The sequence below is a fragment of the Opisthorchis viverrini genome (genome assembly GCF_000715545.1).
Source record: "Opisthorchis viverrini unplaced genomic scaffold opera_v5_78, whole genome shotgun sequence".
NCBI lineage: Eukaryota > Metazoa > Platyhelminthes > Trematoda > Opisthorchiida > Opisthorchiidae > Opisthorchis > Opisthorchis viverrini.
The window spans coordinates 963,787-991,008 of NW_008751734.1; the positions used below are offsets into that span (position 1 = coordinate 963,787).

Here is a 27,222-nt window from a genome sequence, read left to right on the forward strand (position 1 = left end):
GGGTGAGTCTGATCAAACTTTATGGTTTGGAGTCGATTTCCAGCTAGTTGCTGGAGTAGGGTCACTTAGATGAAGATGATAATAAATTTTTTCATATCTATTTTGCCCGGTGTGAACCAAATGCACAATTTAGACGGTTTTCGGAATTTCNGCTAAACTCACCCAGCGACACATCGTCGTAAGTATGACCCCTTTTGTTTACAAGATCCTAATCACACCGGTGACGAATGGCATGAACTAAGCCTTGAGACTTCGAGCACGATTTTGTAAAAGATGAATGGCAATCCAGCACTTGAGAACGCTTTGCACTTTTTGTATTCCACTCCGTTCATCTTATGTGAGATTGTGAACCTGGCGGACAACGGCATTCGTAAATCTACTAGGGCGGGATGAAAGGTAACCTTAACCCGGCCAAGAATTTTCACGTGATATTGCGTCCTTCGCTCAACAAGGAAAAGTCTTTCTCTGTTCACGAAAAGGCCATCACCTTAAAAGGCTATATAACCTTGGGCCACTCAAGTCACAACTGAATGCGAAGGGGTAGGACGTTCTGAAGCAGCCTGTTCCAACTCACCCCATCACCTGATACCTTCGGGTCAATTTGAACCCTCCGAACCACCATTGTGTGAAGAATATGTCCAAGTTTATGCGCGGTATAATACAAACAAAAATGCCTTACTCATTTTAGACGCCGTAGTTTGACTTTCCAAGAGCATTTCACGGAATAAAAGCAAATGATACTAAAGTGAAAATTTCACACTAAATCAAGGTTTTTGGATTTATGAGAGATTTCCGTTTGGTGGTTGACTGATATACATCTCACTTGTGCTGGTCCTGATTAAATTTCCTCACAGCTGCCATCTGGGACCACCGTTACTTTACATCTACGCCAGCCACCATCCCGGGGCGTTTTTAAACCCATGTCCAGGTTCTCGGGATGCCATGAAGCACTTGGGTTCTGAAATAAGCACATCTCAAATGGACATAAGTGCTGCAAAACAATTTTTAACGGAGTGGAGGTCTATAAACACTAAAATGTACATCCATTTCTTACCTACCGGGAATTTGGCAACACTTTTCTTATGTAAATTGGCGATGTAGGGGGACAATTTGAAAAGCCATCTTGGTAGCTGGCCGTCATCAGCAACATCCTTCTCATGTCATCTAGAAAAATTGGCTTAAAAGATGGCCGTTACTTTTCGAAAGATTCGGTCTGCGGACAATGCGCAGCCTTAGTCAGACAGACCATTGCAAACATCGGCTAGGAAATACACCCAGGATTCAGCAGGTACTTAATCTTTATCCAGCTTGCCAAACGGGCTACAAAATCGTTGGGGGCCGGTCTCAAATACATTGCCACTGAGCACACTCGGAAAGTTTCGCTTTTTCCTCCGGACCTACAGATACGCTTCACTTGAACAAGTTATGACCAAAAACTCTTGTTGCACTCGATCCTATTGAACCAAGATAAGAATTCTTCGTTTATGCAGAACAGCGGTAAACGTAATTTCACGCATTCCACGTCATCCTTCCATGGAGTGACTGTCTCCACATTTTGCTTGCGTTACACCCAGAACCTACTGAAGCCCACTTTTTGTGTGAAATATTTTTGCTGTCCGGTTCAGTAATTAAAGAGTGGAACCACAACTTTCCGGATGTTTCTTTTTGGTGAAACGAAACCTCTGAACAACAAGAATAGTGCCCTACCGATGAAGCCTGGGGAAAAATTTCCAGGCGGTTTACCGAAGAGTGAATCAGGCTTTGATGCTATTAACCCAAAACCTTCCTTCCGAAGCAGAAAAAATCCAGCCGGCATTGGAAGTGGATGCAGCTGTCACTTTTGAACGCAGTGCTCAACAGCAAGGGTCACGTAACAGGTGCCACATTTCTTGGCCACCACAGTGTCTACTGTTTCACACATAGTTGGCACTCTCCAGGGCGATTAGGGTAATCGGGTCAATCAACATCTTTGGCTCTACCGACTGAACGTCTTCGCTCTTATCGTCAACCGAACATTATATCCACAGCCCAAATCCGTTATCGACCAGCAGCCAAACCATCCTGTGCAAGTTGCAAAGGCACTTTAGCCTGACAAAGATTCTGTTTGATCATAAAAGGCAGCCCTAGACAAGGCACACCAGAACCTGGTGCCGGCATGATCATGGCTACTTTTTGACGACACGGTGGCGGTGAAGTCTCACAAGTGGAAAAGTTATGTCTGAGTTAGCTAGAGATGATGCAAGCTCCGAAGGCTTTATTTCGGCTATTCGAAGTCCTGACGGAGGCCTGAGCCGTTGCATTCGTCCATTCTCACACGGTGATGTGCGCCTTAGGCGAAGCATTTCATCTACCTAATCAAAGTGCACCCACTCCGTAAATTCTAGACTCGCACATATCCTTATCGTCCGACGGCGGAGATTGGATTTCTGAAAAATGAAGCCCTGCGGCTTCTTTTCACCTTGGACGCAGGGTGACCCCTGTCCTATGTTATGTGCATTGCGGAAACTTCACAGTGTGCCCCTGGACTAGTATACCACGTCCTGTTTAGCATAACTGTGTTATATACACCCTTTCAACATGGAGGCGAAGAACCGCTAGTCCCAAGTGTTTGAAGATTGCTGTTACAGCATTCGCACTTAATGTCAGATGGGCTCCGTTGTCCTGCTCTTCAGACTCATGGATGTATTTACGAAGGCGACCTTTATTTCTTTCCAAATAGCCTCCTTTCAACTTCGGGTGCCTTTAGAGAAGCTGAATATCTCCATTCACAATTCCACAGTGCGGGCGGCTTCTCCTAGGAGACGGCAATTGGCCTTTTTATTAGTGTCTCTTTCTCGCCTTCTGATTTACCAAATGGTTTCCATTGTTAAAAAAATAATACTAATAATTGGTGAGCCCTAGTTTATTAGCCATGTCATCACTCTCACATCACGTTACTTCTCCAACGCCCATCACATTCGCACCCAACATGAATGCCGTCTCCATCCATTTTCCACCGTTTTGGTACGATGATCCTTCTGTATGGTCAACCCAAGTGCAAGCTCAGTTCGTCCTCTGTTGAATCACTCAAGAACGTACTATGTATTATCACGTTCTAGCGGTGCTTCTATCAGAGATAGCAGCAGAATTCCGCGATATACTGCAGACCCCTGACGACACTAAACCCTACACTCAGTTGCGCGATACATTCATTAAACTTTGCAGTCTAACAGAACACAAGAGGCTGGAACAGCTACTCAGCGGAGAATCACTGAACGAGTCCACCACATCTCAGCTTTTACGGAGGCTTTATAATATCATTGGGGACCGTAAAATTGATGACGCTTTATTCAAGAAATTCTCTCTGAAAAGCCTACCCCACACGTACAAACCATCCTGGCGTCCATCCACGATAGTGTCCCTTTAGCTGGACTGGCCAGCATTGCGGACAAGATACTCGAAATCCAACCATGTTCCGCTAACGTCTTTTCCGTAAACACCTCAGATTCGGTGTCTGCCCTTCACGATCGACTCGATCAGTTGGCTGATCAGGTCGCAGCTATTCGTATAAACCGACATCAACCATTTCGTCGTCCGCCTTTTCGTTCACGTTCAACTTCCCGGTCACATTCGTCCTCCCGAGAACAAGCATTTTGTTGGTACCACAGTACGTTCGGACATAGAGCCCGAAAGTGTTCACAACCATGTTCTTTCCGACCAAATTATCCCACTACTCAGTCAACGTCGGCAAACTCACGGGCCGAACTAGAGGCGAGCAAAGTTCTAAACCCAACCCATATAACCCGCCGTCTTACAATCATCGACAAACCCTCCGGTCTCAAATCTTTGGTAGACCCTGGGTCTGACATCAGCATTATCCCTGTAAGTGCCGTTTCCTAGTTTATTAGCCATCTCATCACTCTCACATCACGTTACTTCTCCAACGCCCATCACATTCGCACCCAACATGAATGCCGTCTCCATCCATTTTCCACCGTTTTTGCACGATGATCCTTCTATATGGTCAACCCAAGTGCAAGCTCAGTTCGTCCTCTGTGGAATCACTCAAGAACGTACTATGTATTATCACGTTCTAGCGGTGCTTCTATCAGAGATAGCAGCAGAATTCCGCGATATACTGCAGACCCCTGACGACACTAAACCCTACACTCAGTTGCGCGATACATTCATTAAACTTTGCAGTCTAACAGAACACAAGAGGCTGGAACAGCTACTCAGCGGAGAATCACTGAACGAGTCTACCCAATCTCAACTTTTACGGAGGCTTTATAATATCATGGGATACCGTAAAATTGATGACGCTTTATTCAAACAACAAATTCTTTCTGAAAAGCCTACCCCACAAGTACAAACCATCCTGGCGTCCATCCACGATAGTGTCCCTTTAGCTGGACTGGCCAGCATTGCGGACAAGATACTCGAAATTCAACCATGTTCCGCTAACGTGTCCTCTATAAGCACTTCAGATTCAGTGTCCGTCCTTCATGATCGACTCGATCAGCTGGCTAATCGGCTTGCAGCTATTCGTATAAACCGACATCAACAGTTTCGCCATCCGCTTTTCGGTACCATGGTACGTTCAGACAGACCCCAGAAGTGTTCACAACCATGTACTTTCCGATCAAATCATCCGACTCTTCAGTTAACGTCGGGAAACTCACGGGCCGAACTAGAGGCGAGCAAAGTTCTAAGCCCAACCCATCCAGCCCGCCGTCTTACAATTGTCGACAGACCCTCCAGTCTCAAATTTTTGGTAGACACTGGGGCTGACATCAGCATTTTTCGTGTAAGTGCCGTTTCCCGCAAACCCATCCCCTCTTCTTTTACACTTACAGCCTCGAATGGTTCCCCGAATAAAACTTGTGGACAGTGCACTCTACGACTAAGCCTTGTGTCACTCCGCGATTTCCCGTGAAGCTTCGTAATGGCTGACGTCCAGTATCCCATTATCGGCGCAGAGTTCCTCACCCATTTCAACCTTTTGGTAGACCTGAGATAACGACGTCTTATTGACGCAAATACTCAACTATCTACGAAAGGACATTCTATCGTTCTGCCCTCCGTCTATCCAATCACATGTTTTAAAAGCGGCGATTCACCTTATCACGCACAAATAAATCAGTTCCCAGACTTGACTAAACCAAATTTTCATGACTTCAAACCAAAACACTCCGTTGTTCATCACATTCATACGCGTGGTCCTCCGGTTTTTAAACGCCTACGTCGTTTGGCTTAAGAGAAATTACAGTTAGCCAAAGACGAATTTCGACACATGCTCCAGCTAGGCATCATCCGATCTTTTCAGAGTATGTGGACTTCATCCCTTCATATGGTTCCCCAGCAGTCATCTTCCGACTGGCGCCATTGCAGAGGCTATCGAGCACTCACTAGTGTCACCATAACTGACCGTTACCCCATCCCACACATTCATGATTTTTCTTCCACATTGCACGGATACACCGTGTTTTCCACATTGACATTCTCCGTGCTTATCATCATATCCCCATACATCCCGGAGATGCTCATAAAAATGTTAACACCACACCTTTTGGGTTCTTTGAATTTTTGCACATGAGTTTTGGCCTTCTGTGAGAATTGAGTTTCGTACGTATATCGGTATAACCAGACGAACTAGAAATACAGAATTCAGCGCAGCGTAACAACCAGCAAGTATGTATTCGAATTGGTGAATACGTACAGCATATGGAATATTAAAACAAAAGAATAATGAATAGAGCATTTGCGTCGCTTATTTACTCGTCCATCTGAATTTGTCGTAGTAGTTAAAGTTCAGAAATGCGTTTTTACATCTTTAATGTCATTTCTCGGACATACCATGGACAATACCGTGATTTCGCCAGCCATCGATAGACTAGATGCTATCCTCAATGTTCCGCTCTGTTAAGCAAGTCAAACGTTTTTTGATATGATTAATTTTTATCGCCGTTTTATTCCGGACGCGGCGAAACATTTGGCACCCTTTACTATCCTGTTAGTTGGAAATCCTCCTCATAAGCAGCTGAAGTTTGATGACTGTCTTAACCGATATTTTGAACAGGTTAAAACATTGCTGATTGATTCTTTGAAGTTATTTCATCCGCAACCTGACGCCCATTTATCACTTGCTGTTGATGCATCAAACATCGCAGTCCTACAACAGTCGGTTCAGGGTGCAATACAACCGCTCGGATTCTTTTACAGGAAACTGTCACCTACAGAACCCCGCTACTGTACTTTTGGTCGAGAGTTACTTGCCATGTGTTCATCTATTAGACATTTTTGTCATTTCCTTGGAGGTAGACAATTTGTCACAAACCTCTAACTTTTGCACTACTGGCCAAACCTGACAGATATTCTCCTCGTGAATTACGCCAACTTGACTGTCTCACAATTCACCAACGATATCCGCCATATATCAGGCCATCTTAATATCGTGGCAGACGCGTTGTCCCGTCCGGAAGTTGGCTTCATCCACTCAACGCCCACGAACGTATGGCTCAGCTACAACGGGACGAGCCAGTTATTTCGCCGTCAAGCCGGTACCATTACGTATGGTACCAGGTACCACAGACTGCGATGTTTCTACACCCACTGCAAGACCTGTAGTCCCACAAGCAATGCGCTGCCAGGTTTTCGACGCTCTGCACAACGTTTCGCACCCTGGTACATGATCGACGGTCAAACTCATTTCACAACGTTATGTATGGCCGAATGTGAACAAAGACATTCGTTCATGGGCAAAAACTTGCCTAGCTTGCCAGCGTTCAAAAGTGATTTGCCATTCCCATTCACCCATCGGTACCTTCGCCACTCCAGACGGTTGATTCGACCACGTCCTCACAGATACGGTCGGTCCTCTCCCGACATCCAATTCATTCTCATATCACCTCAATTGTGTCGATCGCTTTACACGATGGCCTTAAGCCATCCCAATACCTGACACTTCCGCAGATAACATCGCTCGCGCATTCAACAATGGATGGATTTCCATTTTTGGGGTACCTTCTCTCATAACCACGGATCGTGGGTCTCCGTTCAAATCACAGTTTTTCCAGCGTTTGACGGAACTGCTTGGATGTAAGTGCATCTGGACCACTGCATATCATCCACAAGCAAACGGTTTAGTTGAACGCGTTCATCGACACCTTAAGACTGCTCTCCGAGCTCAAGACAACCCATTGAACTGGTATGACCAATTGCCCATTAAAATTCTTCATTTACGTACTGCATTTTTCACACGCTGAATTAGTCTTCGGAACGACTCTCCGTATCCCAGGACAATTTTTCAATTCAGATTCACATACTCCTGGTGACCCGGTCACTTACGTTACTAACTTGAAGCCTTACATGTCACAACTACGCTATTCTTCACCACCAACACCAAGCAAACCGTCTTATGCCGCCCCTGACCTCGCAGCTTGTCCATTTGCGTTTATACGTTCCAACCGTGTTAAACCACCCCTACAAACTCCATATGCCGGTCCTTTCCGTGTTTTTTTGCAGAATGACAAATATTTTACTGTTCACTTACATGGTAAGCAGGAAAACATTTCTATTGATCGCCTGAAACCTGCTTATCTCGACTCTTTTGAGTCAAGTGTCCCTGATGGTCCACAACTCAAAGTGCCCATCGATAACGCTGCACGCACGTCTCCCAAATCTACAAGCGGCACCCTGCACGAACTCACCACATCACTCGTTCCGGCAGAAACGTGCACTGGCCAGACCATTTCATCGCAAGTTGACATCAACTATTTCACCACAATTTGACACACCGAACGTCCAAGCGGCTATTTATTATTTGTGTTCCTTTTCATTAGGGGGAGAGTATTTGTAGCGGTTGTCCAATCTGATTAGTGCATCCGCATCCACTGTCTCTCTCGTGCTTTGTTTTGTTCCAATCCCACGACGTGCATCACCAGACAAGACGTGACTTTTCCGGATTGATGATGGCGCCTATATTATCCATCTCTAAAGGGGGAGTATTTGTAACGCTTCCCCTTCTGCCTGACTACTCCTTTAATCAATTTCCCACCGGCACCTGCTACCCCCATTCCATTTCGTTTGTCTCACAATCACGCGTCAAAATCGTGACATGAATACGACTATATACCAAATCCCGTTCCATGACCTTTTGAACGACACCAGGTGACTTCACATTGTTTTCATGTCCCATTCATTGAAACGATCTATATATAAGGACAGAACACAATCAAGCACACACACACAAGCGTCACTCGCGCGTCGGAACACAAACCGGCTCTGGCACCAAAAACTGCGGACAACCGGGATCGTGTAGTAGGGAACCTGCCAAAAGAAACACGACTACCTGCACCCAAACGAACTCGGTGGAACTATTACAATTCACACTCAGAACGATAAGTATTTCCGTTGAACCTTTCTATTCTTGGTATTGTATTTGATTAAAGTGCACCTAGTTGTTGTAACCTCACGCCCTAAAAACAGGTTTTATTAGTGTCTCTTTCTCGCCTTCTGATTTACCAGGTGGTTTCCGTTGTTAACAAAAAAGAACATTACCAACCTACATTGTTTCCAGCGTGAAATACTCTGGCGAGTCTGGCTTATTGTGGTGAACATTTTCTGAAGAACCAAAACAATTGCGTTGCCTGATATCCTATTGTATCTTGGACAAATATCACGTCCGAAACTTTTTTCTAACACTACTATCGTAGATGGCATTTATACGCTTCCCCAAATATGGCCACATATTTAGGATTTCTCCCTCCATCACAGCACAACTGCGTTCCCATTCCCTAAAGTCCCCGCTTCGCCGGCTAACTAGGGGTAAGCCTCCCGCAGGCTGTGAGTGAGCTTTTGTGGAATAAACTCCCAGATCCGACATTCCAGCCCTTATACCCAAAACCTTCAAAACCCTCTATGCTGTGCTCACTCAACAACCGGAACCTTGCCCTCACCCTTAAATATTCATCCTGTTGCATAAACTGGTTCCAGTAAATTGTTTCTAATTTGTACGAAGGTCTATGTGTCCGCTGGTGCACAGGTAAAGACAACCATAGGTTCGTACACGGTATCCACTACTAAACGATAATGTCGACTTGAGACAAACGGGACCGGAAGCTGGAAGCGAGTGCACTGAGAGTAACGAATCTGGGAGAGGGGGTGAAGTCAAACCGCATGCGCATATATACATGTGGTTGATGCGGATGAACAGTCGTGTGAAATTATGGGCTAGTATAAGACAGGAAAAGATTACCCTGCAAAGAAATCAGACAGTAGGTCGCTGCAAAATTTGCACCCGCCTGTTTTCGTTACGTGTACTGCCGTAAGCCCTAGGCCCAGGAGCTTGGACAGTAAGACCCATCTGCTATTCCACTGTGCCTACATGAATTCCAGCATGTACGAGATCAAATGATCCAAGTCTGATAACGTCCTGCTTCACGTGTAGCATCTATTGAACGTGTTAAACCTTTAATAACACTGCACATTGTTCCACCAGAATGCCGTACCTGCCAATACAACCAGAAAGTAGTCCACAGGGGATCTGATCCACCGAGAAGCGCTTTGCTATACTGAATCCGCTAGAAACCAATGGAAATCTTGGCTTTAGAGACATGCCAATCAGAGCTGTGGCCCCTTGAACGGCCAGCGGCTTGACCAATGAAATGCGACTTAGTTTTGTAGGTCCTCGCGGCCTCTGGCTATGTACTTTACCGGGTGTCCGCAGTGCTGGTCTGTTCAAGCCACCTTCCACCCAGCATTCCCGACATTCTTCGCCCAATCGACTATTTGTATAAGTGTACGCACTGTTCGGGGGATGATGCTTCTACCACAACCTCGTAAACAATTTCTCGTTGGTTCGTCCCATACAAATTGGACCTGCACGGTAAATACCTCATTCGCGACTGTACATAGTCGCTGGATGGCGTTTTAGATATCACTGATTCTTGTCAAAAACACTCAATAAAAGAGACCGTGTAAGTCGCTGGGATTGTGTTTAAAAACGCTACACCTTAGGCAAAGTCCGTGTGCAACTGGAGCAAATACTTAAAAATACTGTTACAGTGCACATGAACCAAAGTAAGGTTGTATTTGTTATTAACATCCTACGGAGCGTTTCAAAAACTGAAAATCGAAAAGTTGTGGTCCACAGTTTGTGGCTTGGGCAAATACATCTGTGGATTTGTCGAGTGTTGAAACGCTTTTCCACAAACTGCCTCAGCCTTTTCAACAAGCTTTGCGATATTAAACAGTCAGTTTGCCCTGAACAGCCGTCCACAATCGCGATCACAGAGACCTGACTCAGACCAAATGTCTCTGACGCGACCTCGATAGACGGCCAGTTTCGAGCTGATTCAAAACTAGTTAGGGCTGGTTGGGTTGCTCTGTGCTCTCTGCTGCTACCCTGCTCATCCCCGTTTTCCTCTCCGACATCACGTGCACCTTTTGTGATGCACTTGGATTCAAATCCCGCTGTGCTGATCCGATTCTATCTTTCTCGGTATGGTCTGTGATTGTCCCTCGATTCCTCCGGAAGATGGCCGATTCCTCATACGGACCATTGAGCAACTCTCATCCAGCTACCACTTCACTCATCTCTTGCTTGTAGGTGGCAAAGATGCTCCAAAGGCCTCTTTGATGGAACTCCAGCGTGTCGGATCAAGTGGACTTTTTGCAGCGGCCCTGACCAATGTCGTTCAAAAGAGCGCTTGGATTCGACGTGTCGTTGCAACCACCAGATGCCGCGCAGGCAAACTGCCAACCCTCCTAAACTAGGTCATCACCAACGAAAGACACTTCGTCGATGACGTGATAATTAACGCTCCACTGGGACATAGTGACCACTGTATGCTGACCTTCGGCTTCATCTGCTATTGTGCCAGAAATCTCGAACCGAACCCCGGATGTCATTTTTCAACTTCTCAAAAACATTTGATCGAATCGGCTGTCCCACAAGCTGCAGTCTTACGGGATTCAAGGAAAAATCTTGCACTGGATCGAGGCGTTCCTCTCACACAGATCATTTCGAGTGAAAGTAGGCTCGACCTACTCTTCTCCAGCGCCGGTCTCCGTTGGAGTTCCGTTTTGGGACCACTGTTGTTTCTGATATACGTCAATGACCTTCCAGATGTTCTTGCAAGTCCATGTCTACTTTTTGCGGACGACATGAAATCCTGGACTTCGAATGCCAGTGCCCTCCAAATAGATGTAGACGCCGCAAAGCAGTAGCCGTTGGACTGGCACCAACCTCTGAATGACAAAAAGTGCGTCCATATGTCATTTTTAGGAGACTCAGTGGACGCCTTTGTCATGCATGCTGAGAAAGGACCAGAAGACATCACGAGGATAGATGCCAAAAAGGATTTGGGTATCTAGCTCTCTTATAACATGTCCATCTCAAGGCACTCTAAGAAATCGACCCAAAAGGTTTTCGTCCTACGGATGATTCGGCGCACCTTCTCCTGTATTACTCACATGGAATTCCAAATACTCTATGGGGCCTACGTCAGATCGCTCCTTGAAATGTGCCAACCAAGTTGTCTAATCAGGACGCACGGATAGTAACTCTCATGGAGCCTATCCAGTGAGCTGCTACGGAAATGATTTCCGGCCTTAAATCCGTGGACTACGAAACGCGTCTCGTGGTGCTTGACCTCTTTCCCCTGGAGTGTCTTTGCCTCCGGGGGGACCTAATTCTTATGCCCTGTTAGAATAAGGCTTGGAGGTTTTTCACCGTTGACCCAGCAAACGCAAGACAGGGACGTAGTAGGAAAATTTTCAAGCTCAGAGCACACACGTTCATTAGACAAAATGTTTTCTCATTTCGGGTAGTAGCTGCGTGGAGGAATAACCCTCCGACTGTTGTCCACGCTCCTTCTAGAACCCAGTTCAAAGCACTATTAGACACATTTATTCGAATACTGGCGCTGGCAAGCATACCGCTCCGCGCTGAAAACTTAAGGAGCACTGCCACGTTCGGCTATAGCACCCTTCTGGTGTCTAACTGCCATGCCACCCGAAGGCTGCGCGAGGACTGGGATACTGCCAGGTTGCCCAAGCCTAGACATGCGAATTCGAGAGGCAGAGGTCGGATTCGAACCACGGACCTTCCGGTCAGTAAATTCGCGCTCTAACCATTTGGGCCATCTCGCCCTGCTACATCCTTTTTTTTCACCCGCGCCTTCTGATGAACAACAGCCGCTGAACGACAAAGACACCACCGACCCGGGAAACATGGATGAAAGCCTCGATCCTGTGTATCAATCCGTGAATCCATGAGTGGAACTGACTGACTGTTATCGAATCTACCCTTGTGTAGACCTTTGCACGATGCGTGGCATACATGAAAACAATGCCGGGTCCGTCATATGATATTGGTCCTGCGATGGCTGGGCTACTAATCGGTTCTCTTGGAATTTATCGCACTAGTGATTACTCGTTGAGAATAGCGCCCTTGGAGGATTCACCGAAGCTGGAATTCCCGGAAGACCGACGGAAAAGTACGAATGGTGCTCACGTGTTCCGCTAAATGGACATAAGCACAGTAGGGTTCAACTGTTTTGCGGTCACAAAAACCGAACAGTTGATTTTGGAACAAGGCTGTCCCTAACAGGCTTGACTTTACTGTTGTCTGACGGTTTGTGTGCATCCGTTACTCACTGAGTTATACTGTTCCTTGTCTGTGTGACACTCGCACTCTCATATCAGGTTCGTCAGTGGTTAAAGGTCTGATCAACACAGTCTCCTGGGCCTCCAGTTTCAGGGTCGGAACATGTGGTGAGTTGTTCTTTAAAAATTGAAGTACACTTGCATTTCCCGCCAAATACTGCCACTTTGCGGCAGGTTTTTAAGCCAAAGGATTTGGCCAAGGATCACAATCTTCCTCCTATCTAGGTGTGGGCGCCCTGACAGCTTCCCAGCCCACGTACAACGATGATACTCAACTAATAATACTCCTGCCACATCGACTATCGTGTAGTGTCACCCCCTGGGTCGTCTTACTTGCTGCGTACAGCATGGGGGGGGGGTAAGCAAAAACGCCTCTGGTGACGCCTCCCTTATACTTTCGCGTTTTCCCTCTTCTATCCTACCCCACCCAAATTTGAGTACTCTCTCCGCAAATTCCGGAACTGGGACTGACCGTTTTACTCCCCATGCATCACAAGCAGCTGCACGTCTGGCTTCAGTAACAACCCTAAACACTTCGAAGTCTGTTTTCAAACCCCGGAAGCCCGTGCATTTAGCTGTCTTCGATGTTCGCGCACCGAAGCAAGCAGGACAACAGGTGGCTTTTGCTGGCACGCATTGATGTATGCTGTTTGTCAGAAACGAGGGTACGGGACGCAAGTGTTGTAAATGAACTAACTACTATCTCGCTCTCTTCCAGGTTCCGCCTGCGCACCTCTGGTGATGCAGTGGCCGCTGCAGATGGATATGCTGGGGTGGTCATTGTATTAGGCGACCGAGTGGAAGTGTCTACTTGATTGGATACCTGTTGACAGATGCTTCTGCGCGGTTCATTTGGCAACGTCTGTGAGAAAATATCGAGGAAGTGTGATCTATCGCAAACTGTTTACTGTGTCTGCTTACTTCCCAACGGACTGTAGCCTTGAATGTGCCAAGACAGTTTCTATGATGTTCTAGGTGCTCTTTTACAACGGATTAAGAGCGAAGATATCGTTGCGGTTGGTGATGACACGAATGCCAAGGTAGCCAGACCAAGCGCTGCTAAGGCCCGTTTGAGTGCTCGTCTTGGATTGGTCACGAGACAGAAATCGCTCGCTTCAGATGTGTGCCGATCACAGACTGTTCCTTTGCAGTACCAATTTCCTGAACAGCGGAAATCGTCTGAAACCGTGGTGCCCACCAAATAACCAGCCCCGGATCTAAACAGACCACATCGCCGTCAGTTATCGGTGGCAAGGGTCGGTCGGCGCCTGTCGCTTCTTCTGGAACACCAGTGTATGTAAAACACACACACCTCTCTTAGCTATTGAGAAGCTAGTGGACCCAGAAATCAACCGAAGCTATTGAAACAGGCCTATCGAACGCCTACGGGACGGTCAGATATAAAAAAAACTACTGGGAAAGGATATCCAAAGCGCTACTTAGACCCGGAACTTATGTTTGCGGTACAACTCAGCCAACCCCATCCAAACATTGGATATCTGATAGGACCGTGTCTTTGCTGGAGGACCGGCGACAGATCCCCCTGGCCGCAACCACAACTGCACTCGACGCCTCATCCGACGCCAGGTGGAACGGAGCGTCTGTGCAGACCGAGGAAGACCCGAAGAAATGGAAGGTGCAAAGAATGTTAGAAACGTCCGCAAGCTGCCAAACTTGATTCGTTCGCCTGGTCCTCAAAAGCCTCTTTTCAGCGAAATTATTAGAAACTAAGAAGGCCCCTGATGTCCAGCAGAGTAGAACATTTGGAGCGCTAGGCTTAGTACTTTGAACAGCAATTCAGTTGGCCACCTGCTAGCTCCAATTCGGTATTCCGGCCTTCAGTGGGACGGTAAGCTGTGAATATGGAGCCGCCTTTAACCTCAGAACTGTCCGAGTGTATATCATTACTCGTGCGTTATCGTACTGCTGGTGTTGACGATCTTCCACTTGCCATGTTCAAGTTTATCAGTCAATACCTATCAGGCCCATTTAGGTTTATCTGGGAGCAAGAGGCCGTCCTGAACACGTGGGATGGATCGATAATAGTGCCTATTTTCAAGAAGGGTACTTGCAGTGAATATATTAACCACAGAGGTGTGAGTTTGACTCCTGTTGTGACAAGGCTTCTGGTATCACTGATTATTCGTCTCATGGTGGCACGCGAAACCTTGACTCGTGAGAATCAAGCAGTATTTCGACAGGATAGAGACTGCGTTGACCACATTTTCACACTCCGTCACATGTACAGACGACTCATAATCCTTGACTCCAAGGGTGCGTTCGATTCTGTCGATCGGCCTGTGGTGTTAACTGCACTTGCTCAGCAGAAGTTTGTGGGCATAATCCGATCCCTATGTTCGCATACCTATGGGCCTGTGAGAATGGTAAGCTTTCGAGAAGCTCGCATGCAAAAAAAATAGTGTCCACTCCCTCCGTTCTCTTTCAGCTTCGCTATGGATGAAATGATGAGGTGAACGCTGGAAGGTCTTCAAAACCTTCAAAAATCTCAAAGGTCCGAACCACGTTTGCTAATATTGTTCGCATATGGGCCTGTGAGAATGGTAAGCTTTCGAGAAGCTCGCATGCAAAAAATAGTGTCCACTCCCTCCGTTCTCTTTCAGCTTCGCTATGGATGAAATGATGAGGTGAACGCTGGAAGGTCTTCAAAACCTTCAAAAATCTCAAAGGTCCGAACCACGTTTGCTAATATAAGTCACTTGTGGCTTCAAAAACGTATATCACTGGGTCTTAAGGGCCGCGTATACCCGGCTACAGTAGGGACTGTGTTGTATGGGTGAGAGACGTGGCCTTTACGGGCAGGTGGTGTGAGACGTCATAAAGTTTTTTTTACCACCGATGCCTCAGAAACGTTGCTGGTTTTGGATGGCGTCAGCGGATTAGTAATGAGAGTAAGAAAATGGGCATTTGGTTGTGCAGCGGAGACTGTAATCGCGGAAAGCACTCGGCACCATCGGCATGTTTTACGCATGCCGAAACAGTGTCTGTCGAGGTGAATGTTCTCCGCGCCTTCAGAATGGCGCAAACGTATGAATGAGATTACTAAGAGAGGCGAGGGGCGAGATAGTCCAAGTGGTTAGAGCGCGAATTTACTGACCGGAAGTTCCGTGGTTCGAACCCGACCTCTGCCTCTCGACTTCCCCTGTCTAGACTTGGGTAACCTGGCCGTATCCCAGCCTTCATGCAACCTTCGGGTGGCATGGCAGCTAGGCACCGGAAAGGTGCTACAGCTGAACGACGAGGAGTTTGATTGTTGTTGGTTTTGGACGCCTTTCAGGATGGGGTCACCGTAACCGCGCATGCACCTGGAGATATTGGAATAAACGGTGGTTCATCGATGACAGTAGCGTTCTCGCTGTCATTTTCTTTCTAGGTTGTCTGTTTGAGCGCTTGGAGGTGTAGACACCTCAGAATACTGGCGATAGGAAATCACCAAGTCTTCTCTCCTACTCATTTTCTGTCTGTTTCACACTAATGCGTTAAATATAATTGAATGAAATTTATGGTTGTGCAACAGTACACCATCAGTGTTAACACTGATGTTGTTTTCTCTGAAGGTGATGATGATGCTTTCAGCTGCCCGCAGAGGTCAGAGATTCAGATACAGCTTCCTGCTAGTAAATTCTAAAGTAATAGAAACTGTTAGGTATTCATCGCAGATGTGATGATTTCATTCCGTTAAGCCGGACATGAATTTCGCGGGACATAGGCCGCTCCATGAAAACTCAGAGACCACATCTACCTAGCGAGTCCCAAGTAAGTGAAATTGATAGTGTACTGTTAGATTTGTCAGCAACCATGTAAGTAATGTTGGGTCAAGTTCCGTTAGGCGTTTAGATAAATTGAATCAAAGACGATTCGCAAGTGCAAAGGTGCTAATATCGTCGCTGTTTTGGTCCTTTTTCCAGGGCTGTGGCGTCTGTGACTTCTGAGAATATAGTAGATGCAGTTGCGACCATATCCAACCGCCTCTTCTCCCGTGCTGGTAGGTCGATACACAATGAAAACAACTTGAAGGGTATCGATTCTATGTTGCTTCCTCCGCGAGTAGCTTCCTTTGTTAATATCGTACCCACTGAAACATGAGGCGGCCTGTGTGCGGCACATTCAGTTGAAGAACATCATAAACGAGAGATTCACTTAAGTCTCACGCAACTTGAGAGCTGATTTGCAAATAAGTGTATTTGTCGAAAGAATCCATTGTCTTCACACTGGTGGTTCATGTAAAACATTTTTTATGAATGCGACTCAGTGAGGGGTCGTGTTATCCTGGAACCATCAATATAGCATCCGGTAAAAACAGTCCTTGGTTCGGCGCCCCGTCTTCGAGAGATTGATCAAATGGTTATTCTCAGCTGAAAACCGATGGGCTGTGCTGACTGTTACGCCGTTTGTCAGCGTGGGTTTGATCCTGTTGGAGGTAGGTAGCTAGCTCCTGAGGATGTAGCACCGTCCTATGTGGCTCGCCACTCCACGCCCCTTGGTTGGGTTGTTGGATCATACGGCAACAAGACGACATCCATTGAATAGTACTCCTGCTCTCTCCCAGTTTTCAGTCGCATTCTGTGACATACACTGTGCAGAGAAGAATATGGACTTGTTGCATTACTACCGGTTACCGGTGGAGAGCCTCAATTAAGGACTGTCCTTCCTTTTGGGGTACGCAACTTGACTCCGATCATGCCGTTGTGCGCCTCCGGTTACCACTTCGCTTTCCGTCAGCACTACGCATGTCAAAGCAGAGGAATTCCACTCAACTTCGGCAAGTTTCAGTAGCACAAGAGTATCGTGCTAGTTATGCGGATGATGAAGAGCGCTTGGAGGTTGAATGGAAACTGGTCAAAGAAGCTATGCCCTCAGCTTTCAGAACTGTTTGTCCAAGTCATCTGTCTCGACTAAATGAATACTGGATATCGCTGAGATCAGTAGACCTTATTACTGCTAGAAAGGCCATACAAGCAACTAGCGACTGTGATGGTGCACGCAGAACTCTCAAACACCGGCTAACCAGGAGCTTGAAAAATGACAGAGGGCGTTGGTTGATTGTAAAGGCCTAGGAGATGGAGAAGGTTTTCGCTACAGGCGGCAGCCGCGCCCTGTTTCAGCTGCTTCTACAAACCGGTCAAAAGAGGGAAGGTGTCAGTGGAACCATACGGAAAAGTCGGAAAGGCAGTTCACTCCTTCAGTAGTCGTCTTGAGTGATGGACTGAGCACTTCAAAGAACGGCTTAGCTGGTGTCCTTCAACAGAACTGCTGGAAAAACCCAGCGGGTCTGAATGGGACACATACACTAGCCAGTCATCAACAACAAGAATCCAGCGTGAGATAGTAATCCTCCAACTCGACAGGGTACCTGGCGTGGATGGTCAGTAGCCCGTAATCTTCAAGGAGGGTAACGAGGTCTTGGTAAGTAGTCTGGTATCCATACTGCGGAAGATTTAAAAGAAAAACAGCACCAGCCGAATAGAGCTCCTCGACCCTCATCTCAGTTTTCGAAAAGGGCACAAGAACGTCATGCAAAAACCATCGTGGCATCAGCCTGACATCCGTCGCGTCTAGGGTGATCTGTGGCATTATTTTGTGTGGGTTGATAGACTATTGGAACAGGCAGATTCGTGAAAACCAAGCCGAGTTCCTCCCTGGCTGAGGATGCATAGAACAAACCTTTAACTTGAGACAAATTCTTGAGCAGTTCCTTCGAACGTCTCACGTTGGTTGTTTTTCTGGATTTGAAAGCTGCTTTTGATTCTGTTGATCGTCAGCAACTTTGTCAGTATCTGGCGTCCCTTCCAAATTTGTGTCCCTTATGAGGGCACAGCATTCGAACTCCTGTGGGCGCGTACAAGTACGCGGGAAGCTCTCGCCTGAGGTCACCACATCCAGTGGTGTAAGACAAGACTGTCCTCTTTCGTCTTTCATCTTCAACCTTGTTATTGATGTGCTGTTTGAAATTTCTCTGCCTGCGTACGAAACCTCGGAAGTCAAAATGCTCCCGGGACGTTCCCTCACAGACAGTGAGTGTACAGACAATATTGTTCTCCTTGGTTCAGATCCTTCCCAAAAGCAAACGATTTTGAATAGTCTAAATAACTCTGCCGCATGGTTTGACATGCGCTGCACACCTGCAAAGTGTAAAGTGCTGCTACAAGACTGGAATCAAGCCCACAATTCTTGCGGGCGAGCCAATCGACGTAGTAGATGAATTTATTTCCCTGGGCAGGTGTATGAATTCAGGTGGACTCGCCGAAAATGAGATTATTTCTCGAATCGGAAAGTCCAGGGCAGCTTTTGCCTGACTCCGACACCTATGGCGCCGAGGTGACGTGTCAAGGGAAGAGTTTACACGGCGGTGGTGCGATCCATACTGTTTTATGGATCAGAGACGTGGCCCCTACGCGCACAGAACATACGTAAGATGTCAGTGTTTGATCATCGGTGTTTCCGAAGCATTTGTCATGTCTGGTGGGAACATGGGATTAGCAATGCCGAGGTACGCCAGTGGTCTTAGGTAAAAGGAACTCTCCCGCGATAGATAAATTACCCACGCTTCATAGGTTGCGCTGGTTGTGACATGTACTCCGCACGCCAGAAGACCGTCTGCCTCACAGAGCTCTTTTTTCCCAGCCCTGTGCTCAGTGGAAGCGACCGAGAGGTGGACAGTGTATGGCCTGGCGGCGAAGTACGAAAACACTAATCAGTAAACTTAGTCGGATGGACAACAGCCACCTCCTCGGATAGGGACCCCGGAACTCAAATCACCAGTGGTTAACGACATTAGTAGAAATTGCCCAATCGCGCAGTCAGTGGCGCTCGTGCATCAAAGCTATTGCCTTCAGTGTGTAGCTACCCAATTCCCGGACAAACTGTACATGCCTTCGCCTCCAAGGCTTGGCTGTACGTTTCTGATATTTGTGTCGTGTGTTTGTCGTGTGTTCACACCCCGCTCTGTACCTTACTCCGTTTCAAACTATCAATGTGTTTTCTGGCGGTACTCTTTCGCCATAATCGGAAGTGTATCTTACCCTTTTTCCTCGATCTGTGGTTGTTTCCAAATTGCCCATCCTCGTTCATTGCGAACTTCTTGGCAGTACATCTTGGTAGTGTGCTTCATTGTCATCCCTCACCTCTCCGAATTCGAGTCTGCCTCCAAGTGGTTTATCCCTACCTATCTCATCATGCCCGAAAAAATTACGCGCCAACGTCAGATGACTAAGCCCCCCACCCTGTCTAGGCTTGGGCAACCTGACAGTATCCCAGCCCTCGTGCTTCCTTCGGGTGGCATGGCAGCTAGGCAGCCCACGCTGACCCGTTAAGCTTGAGTTTCTGCACGCAATTTCTTCAGAGCTGCTTTCCATAAGTCGAAAAAGGATTTCGTCGATCGCAAAATCAGTCAACTGTCAAGCACTCCCACTGGGAGCCACCAGAGGCCAGTCATGGTTTTTGTACTGTTTCATTTTTTCATTCACTTGTGAGGTTTTCAAATCCCTTCCCCTGGAAAAAAATCCAGCATTACCCCACTTTTTGTATTGTCCGTTTACCATACATCAGCACACTGCAGTTTCTCACATTTCCCTGGGGGCGAGATGGCTTAGTGGTTAGAGCGCGAATTTACTGACCGGAAGGTCCGTGGTTCGAAGCTTATCTCTGCCTCTCGACATCCCCTGCCTAGACTTGGGCAACCTGGCAGTACCCCAGCCCTCGTGCCTCCTTCAGTTGGCATGGCAGCTAGGCACCGAAAGGGTGCTACAGCTGAACGATCTTCTCTCTCACATTCCCCCTCGAAGCAACCCCTTGCTGTCTCTGAACAGCCATGTCTGGTCAATAGCGTTCCAGAATTTTGCACAGAACTCTCCCGCTTGCCTTCATGTAATCTAACGAGTTAAGCTTGTTAAAGTATTCATCAGCTGCATTGCTTGCCCTGTTTCACACCTCTCCTTTGTTGTTGCAGCACATTTTCGGTCAGCCCGCTGACCTCTCTGAGTAACCATTAACATCGACCGGCAGCTCGTTTTTCACAGCTGATCGGAACATGCGGTTTCTCAAATCCTCTTTCAACTATTTTCGGTCCATTGGAAGGTTGGTTTCTTTTCTGCTCTAATCGAAGCAAAATGCAGGAAGCACTCAACAACTGCCCCCCGAACAGTCGCTCTGATTCCGGGAGATGGTATTGGGCCTGAAATCTCCGCTGCTGTGCAAGAGATTTTTAAATTTGCCGATGTAAGTTTATTTATGGTGTCCTGGTTTAAATGGAGGTTTCTTTGACCTTCCCTAGGCTTTAGTTTTCTTCATGAGGCACACTTTTTGTTTTTGTTGTTGTCGATTTTTATAGACATTGTTCGGAGTATATTTTCTTTTGGTTCAAAATTGAAGAAAAAATTCCAGGTGTGAATGATGCAAACAAGTTGAGAAACACCGGAGACGGGAGTCGATCATCGAACCTGTCGATTGTCAGATAAGTGCCACAGCAGGTACCACTCTACGGTATACGTAGCTACACAAACGTTTTATGCAATTCATGACGCATCCACCTAACGGCTGAACAGCTGAAAGTGTTAGCACCACTAAGACTCCGCGCGATTTCTGTTTTGGAGTCAGACGTTCGTATCATCTAGACGCCCACGGGGAGCTCGAGATGGCTCGGCGCGAAATTAATCACCGAACGCTTCGAGGGTCGAACCCAACCGTGACATCTCGACGGCTCCTGTTTAGGCTTGGGCAACCCGGCAGTATCTTAGCTCCCATTGGGGCACCGAAAGAGTGGTACAGCTGGACGACTATTTTTCATGTTTATTATCCACAGCGGGTTTTGCGAGTTGAGCTACCACAGGAACTACCTACCAACCCCACAATTACCCAATGAACCAACAGCTTAGCTTTTTCGCCTCCACTAATGAGCCTCTTGCATTCAGTTTGCGGCGAAATTATCTGGATACCACTGGGTCATCGGCGGAGGTTGCGTGAAAGAGAAGGACCTCTAGTGCACTGAGTTCCGCAGTTCTGTACAATTTTTGAACAAACTCCGGGATAGTTTGAAGAGGAGTTTAATGCATTTTACCCACTCTTATCTCAACTTGGTTTTCCGACGTAGTTAGCCGTGATGCGCCGTGGAGGCGCCACATGTTCTTGGACATTCGCACACATTTTCTTCGCGTGATTCACCTAGCAATCGATCGCTCGAATGGAGACACTGAATTGGGACGCATTTGGAAGTGTTGCAAAAGTGACACATAAAGTGGATCAATTCGAGTGGACACTCTACTCGATATGTCGTTTTTACTTAAACGTCGACGTAGATAGTAGTAAGAGGAACAGACTGTGAACCGTTTGTTACATCGTGACACTTGAGCACACAATAAGCCCACGGGGACATCCAGGACCTAACCAAATATAGAACTTACAGACCCGCCTAAGGTTGTAAAGGTTGTTGGGTCGGATGAAGGCTCTGACCCGAGTTGAATTTCACAGAACGTTTTGTGAACCTGAAGAATCAGGTTTCAAAGTCCTTTGATTGTGAGGAGGAATGAAGAATAGAAGAACCCCGATCGGCATCCGGGATGAAATCGGGTTAACGGCTAACTGGAAGGTTGATTAGAAGTGGGGAGAGTAGGACAGAGCAAATGACCTCCGCTGGCTGGTCACCATGGTTGCGGAGGTAGAGTAAGACCGTGTCTTGATGGTGGAAAGAGATCGGAGGTTAGCGAATATACACTCATTTGCAAACTAATTTGGTTTTTCGAGAGACTCACCTGGAACCCAGCTGAATCTCTCGTTTGTGATGTTTTCAGGCAACTGAATGTGCTACACCAGGCCGCCTCATGTTTCAGTCGCTACGATATTCGAGATATCGCGATACATGTATATCTTTAATGTACTACTAATAAGATTGCTGAAAATCCGTCGATAGCCCACGGGAGATTCAGCTGGGTTTCAGATGAGTCTCTCGAAAAACCAAATTAGTTTGCAAATGAGTGTATATTCGTTCGCTAATTTCGTGCAATTTGGTTTCAAGTAGAACGTAAGTTTGACGGAAACCCGGGGACTGCGCCTACTTGATGAGCCCCCAAAAAGGGGCGAAACCGGTCGTGGGCTGTCGATGGATTTTCAGCAACCTTATGAGTAGTACATTACAAAGACCGGAGATTGTTGAATGGATAAAGCGATGAGCCGCTTGCCGTTATGAGTCCCGGTAAATCCCGTGAGGAACACACCAAACTTAGCGATAATTCATAAGACCGCTCTGAATTCGGTCCTGGCACCCGACCAGCTAGACGAGGTCAATAAGTTTATTGCATCAGTTTGGATGGTGGCGCTCCGACCAAGCGAATGCCAGAATCGCCAAAAATGGCCCCGCTCTCCTCTAATACATGTACGCTCGGGTTTGTAGTGGCAGCGTGTCGGCGAAGAGTAGGGTGCACAGTGTTCCATACTGACATGGTGACACACCCAGCGACGTTATATCTACTCACTTGTTTCCAGTCAGTAGTTTGTCATTTTTCTCATCGGTTCATTCCCCCCCACCGTCCATCCTACTCTGTCTACTGTCATATGATTCAGTGATCCGATTCGAAGGCGGCGAGATTGCTCAGTGATTAGACCGGAAAGTTCGTGTTTCGAATCCAACCTGTGCTTCTCGACTTCCTTTGTCTACGCTTTGGCAATCTGGCAGTATCCAAGCCCTCGTGCTCCCTTCTGGTAGCATGGCAGCTCGGCACCGAAAGGGTGCTACAGCTGAACGATTTCAGTGATCCGAAACACACTGAACTGAACCTGGAAAACTTCGCTACTTTTCTCTGCCAGGAAGAAAAACAAACAATCGATGGTCTTTCACATAGAGCCTTTCTAGTCCTTATCACTGAAGCTTTGTATCGTCTGAAGCTCATTTGAAGCTCTGCTCATCCTATGTCTTAGGGCAGTTGGATAGTTGCCTGTCCTGGCCTATCAGTGGAAGGAAGAAGGCCTTCGCTGCGGAGCAATTTGTCAGAAAATGTCAACTGACCAGTTGCAGACTATTGAATAGGGAAGCAAAACTCTCATTTGCATCTTATTTACAAAAACTGGACATCCATCTTCTCCTGAACGTGTCTTCTTGAACTTTCCTGGATATTCATTGACTCCAATCATTCATTGATCAAATCCAAGCAAATGTTACAAAGCGACTCCACAAATTCCGCAACAGATCTCCCTTTTCAAGAGACGCAAAGCGAATTTACAAGAACAAAACACTACTCGCATGCCTCCCATCAGTAGTATCGCCGTTACATCAGTCTGTCTAGAATGTGCGTGGTCCATTTCGTTTGGCATCAGGTCTCGTTTCTGCCAGTTCGGAATCCACATCGTCGCTGACCATTCGGACGTTGCTTGCAGCAACTCATAGTAGGAACATCTAGACAATTCATTAAATAAGTAGTAAAGCAGTTTCCAAACCCACCCTGAAAATCTTTTGGTATCGATGGAAAGTGACGTCTCTGAGAAACCATCACAGATTAGCCGGTGGAAACGCATTTTTTCCGACAGATGATCATTTATTCAGATGGAATCTTGTGCTTCTCTTCCAGAGTTCTTTCTACTTCGGGGTGAGGTGGCCCAAGTGGTTAGAGCGCGAATTTACTGACCGAAAGGTCCATGGCTCGAACCCGACCTCTGCCTCTCGACTTCCCCCGTCTAGGCTTGGGCAACCTGGCAGTATCCTTGCCCTCATGCAACCTTCGGGTGGCGTGGCAGTTAGGCACCGGAAAGGTGCTACAACTGGACGAGTTCTTCTTTCTACTTCAGCTCGGTCACCATGTCATATTTTGTTGGAGGGGAAAGGGGAATGGTCTCGCTGATTATAGCCACTCCATTGAAAACAAGTAATAATAATAAAGTAGTAATGGGCATTCATGGTTCCGTGTTATATATCCCATTGACGAGCATGGTCAGTTGCAGTTCGTAATCGATTCCCTCCGGTAATTAACACTGTGAAGTTCGCTACCTGAGATGTACACCATTTGTCATCATGGTATTTTGATTGTGACCGCTTCCTCCCCACTTCCCATCACGACAGGTTCCCATTGAATGGGATCCCGTGGATGTGACCCCACAGCCCTGCCCAGATGGTCGATTCCGCATGCCCCAGGCTTCACTGGACACCATCCGTAAACATGGTATCGGTTTGAAGGGTCCGTTAGCCACACCGATAGGAAAAGGCCATCAGTCGCTGAATCTCGCTCTGAGAAAGTACGTTTTACTATCCAGGCCCGAAATATTAGCCTTTTTTTAATGATTTTTATGGCCTTACTTCTACAGTCACGTTAGCCATCATTCGTCCTGTAAAATAACCGCTTTCGTATGCTTTGTGCGCTGAGCTTGTACGTGGAATCGACCTTGTTTCACTTGCATCGTCTAGCTGGCTCAAGAAACCCCCCGAACAACGCAGGTGCACCGTTCCACACAGCGAGATGGCTCAAGTGGGTAGAGCGTGAATTTACCAACCGGAAGGTCCGTGGTTCGAGCCCGACCTCTGCCTCTCGACTTCCCCTGTCTAGGCTTGGGCAACCTGGCAGTATCTCAGCCCTCGTGCCTCCTTCGGGTTGCATGGCAGCTAGGCGCCGAAAGGGTGTTACAGCTGAACGATTTATTTAATTTCTTTATTATTATTTTCCACACAGCATGTGATTGTGATCCCTTGATTACGACAACCTGGCGACTATTTGTGACCGTAAGTAGTAGGTATCCTGATTCATTCGTGCCGAACTAGTCCAGCGGGACACAGAAGGCCAATACATTCGCTTACCATTTCGAATGGCTGGTTTGAATCAGTGGGTGAGTAGGGAGATAGTCGATTCTAGTGAGTACTCAGACAGAGAATGATCTTGATCGTTTTTGACGATTTTCTCGCCGTGCTGAAAGCTGTGACAACCCAGCACACACACAGAATCGTTTACACAGGACCTGACTGAATGTGTATTCCATTGTTTGCTGTCTTTAATGATGATGACCCCACCCAGCAATCAGCGCAGCCATACAAGTGCGGTTTGGTATTTGTTTTCTGGGGTTCTTGCAAAAGATTGGATGGGGATTGCACCGTATACATGGAATCCTAGGCATTCTCCTAGGAAAAACTTGATTAATTGCAACCAGGATTAAGTGTAATAACGTTAATGCCCCAGCTCGGTTCCCGGTACGATCTTCCCAGCAACAAAAGAACCTCAATGGTTTGTAAAGTTTATTAAGCGCCCTTAAAGAGGTCAAAACCATGTACGTATTTAAGATGTGTAGCGACAACGTTCTTAGAGTGTGGATGCCTTCTGGATGCACCAGTCACAACCGGCATTCAGCGGATGCCGAAAAGCGATTGGCTGCTGGATCCACATCTTCGACCAATCAGAGCTCGCCTAGATGCTTAATCGGCAATTGACCCGGTTTTCTAACCAATCACGTGTTAGCTAGGCCCGTTGCAAGCGTTAGTTTGCCTTTGGCGTAGGATTCCACCTAACAATAGACTACCCTTATTAGGAGAGGCACCAGTTTAGAGACTGACGGACGTTTTTGCTCCGAAAAGAACGGATGCATCAGAGAAGCGACCTGTCTAGAAGGGATCCTCTCCTGGACGGAGCTATCAAATAACTTGTATCCGCCGACAGTACAATAACCCCAATTTGTACTGTCCATACCCATTGTAGGTTCTGAATTTCAACCCACCGCCTCCACGATTCAATGAAGGGTTTCTCTGGACTGAGTTTGCAACCCTGTTTTCACCATGTGACCAGGAGAGTTTGTACATTGAGGTTTCTTGAGGTGTATTCACTAGAAAATCTAGGTTTCCAATTGAAAAGCGCAGCTCACCAAACGAAAGAACAAGCGCCTGTATAACCTGGACTACCACTGATCCACATTCAATGACACGTCTACTTCTTTTGCGTCGACGGGCACTACATTATATCATTGCAGGCACTCCTTTTTGTGAACATGGGGCCGAGATGGCCTAAATGGGTTAGAGCGCGAATTTACTGACCGGAAGGTCCGTGGTTCGAATCCGACCTCCGCCACTCGACTTCCCCTGTCTAGGCTTGAGCGACCTGGCAGTATCCCAGCCCTCGTGCTTTCTTCGGGTGGCATGGCAGCTAGCCACCGGAAGGGTGCTACAGCTGAACGCTTTTGTGAACATCATCCCCGGTGAATGGTCGAAATCGGTCATTGGGGTTGTGTATTTTGCGAACCAGTGTCAAGACTTGACGGTGGGGCCTGTTTATTAGTTTCTGTTAGTAGTATTAATAAAAACCTGGAAGAAAAGCCGTGAAATTTCCGTTGCATGCATCAAACGGTTTTCGTTCCAAAGTTGTTTTCGATCAGCGATGACGCAGTCCTTCCTGGATAGGATATATGTTGCACCAAACGCCGACTAATTGTGCAGACTCGAATTCGTCTTCCTAGTCACACTATCTCCTGAAAGGTCCTCACTTGTAGCAAACCCAATACAACATTATTTTCAGAGTGCTCGGCCTCGCGCTATCACAGCTGGCCACGACTTGAACAGCAGTCACTGTCAAAGCAGCCGGTGTCAGGTCGCTTTTGAGG

At 47.0% G+C, this 27,222-nt stretch overlaps 2 protein-coding genes across 2 annotated transcripts in view; both read left to right on the forward strand.

Moving 5' to 3' along the window:
• Window positions 1-3,879, forward strand: part of T265_04623 (hypothetical protein) — a gene marked incomplete at both ends in the record, with an annotated part of 30,721 nt that extends 26,842 nt beyond the window's left edge. The window contains one exon of the mRNA XM_009169405.1: window positions 3,352-3,879. Within this exon, the coding sequence (XP_009167669.1) occupies window positions 3,352-3,879 (528 nt within the window). The remainder of the gene's footprint in view (window positions 1-3,351) is intronic.
• Window positions 3,880-20,695: 16,816 nt separating this feature from the next.
• Window positions 20,696-27,222, forward strand: part of T265_04624 (hypothetical protein) — a gene marked incomplete at both ends in the record, with an annotated part of 44,145 nt that continues 37,618 nt past the window's right edge. The window contains 3 exons of the mRNA XM_009169406.1: window positions 20,696-20,742; window positions 20,781-20,883; window positions 24,710-24,882. Coding sequence (XP_009167670.1) covers window positions 20,696-20,742; window positions 20,781-20,883; window positions 24,710-24,882 — 323 coding nt within the window. The remainder of the gene's footprint in view (window positions 20,743-20,780; window positions 20,884-24,709; window positions 24,883-27,222) is intronic.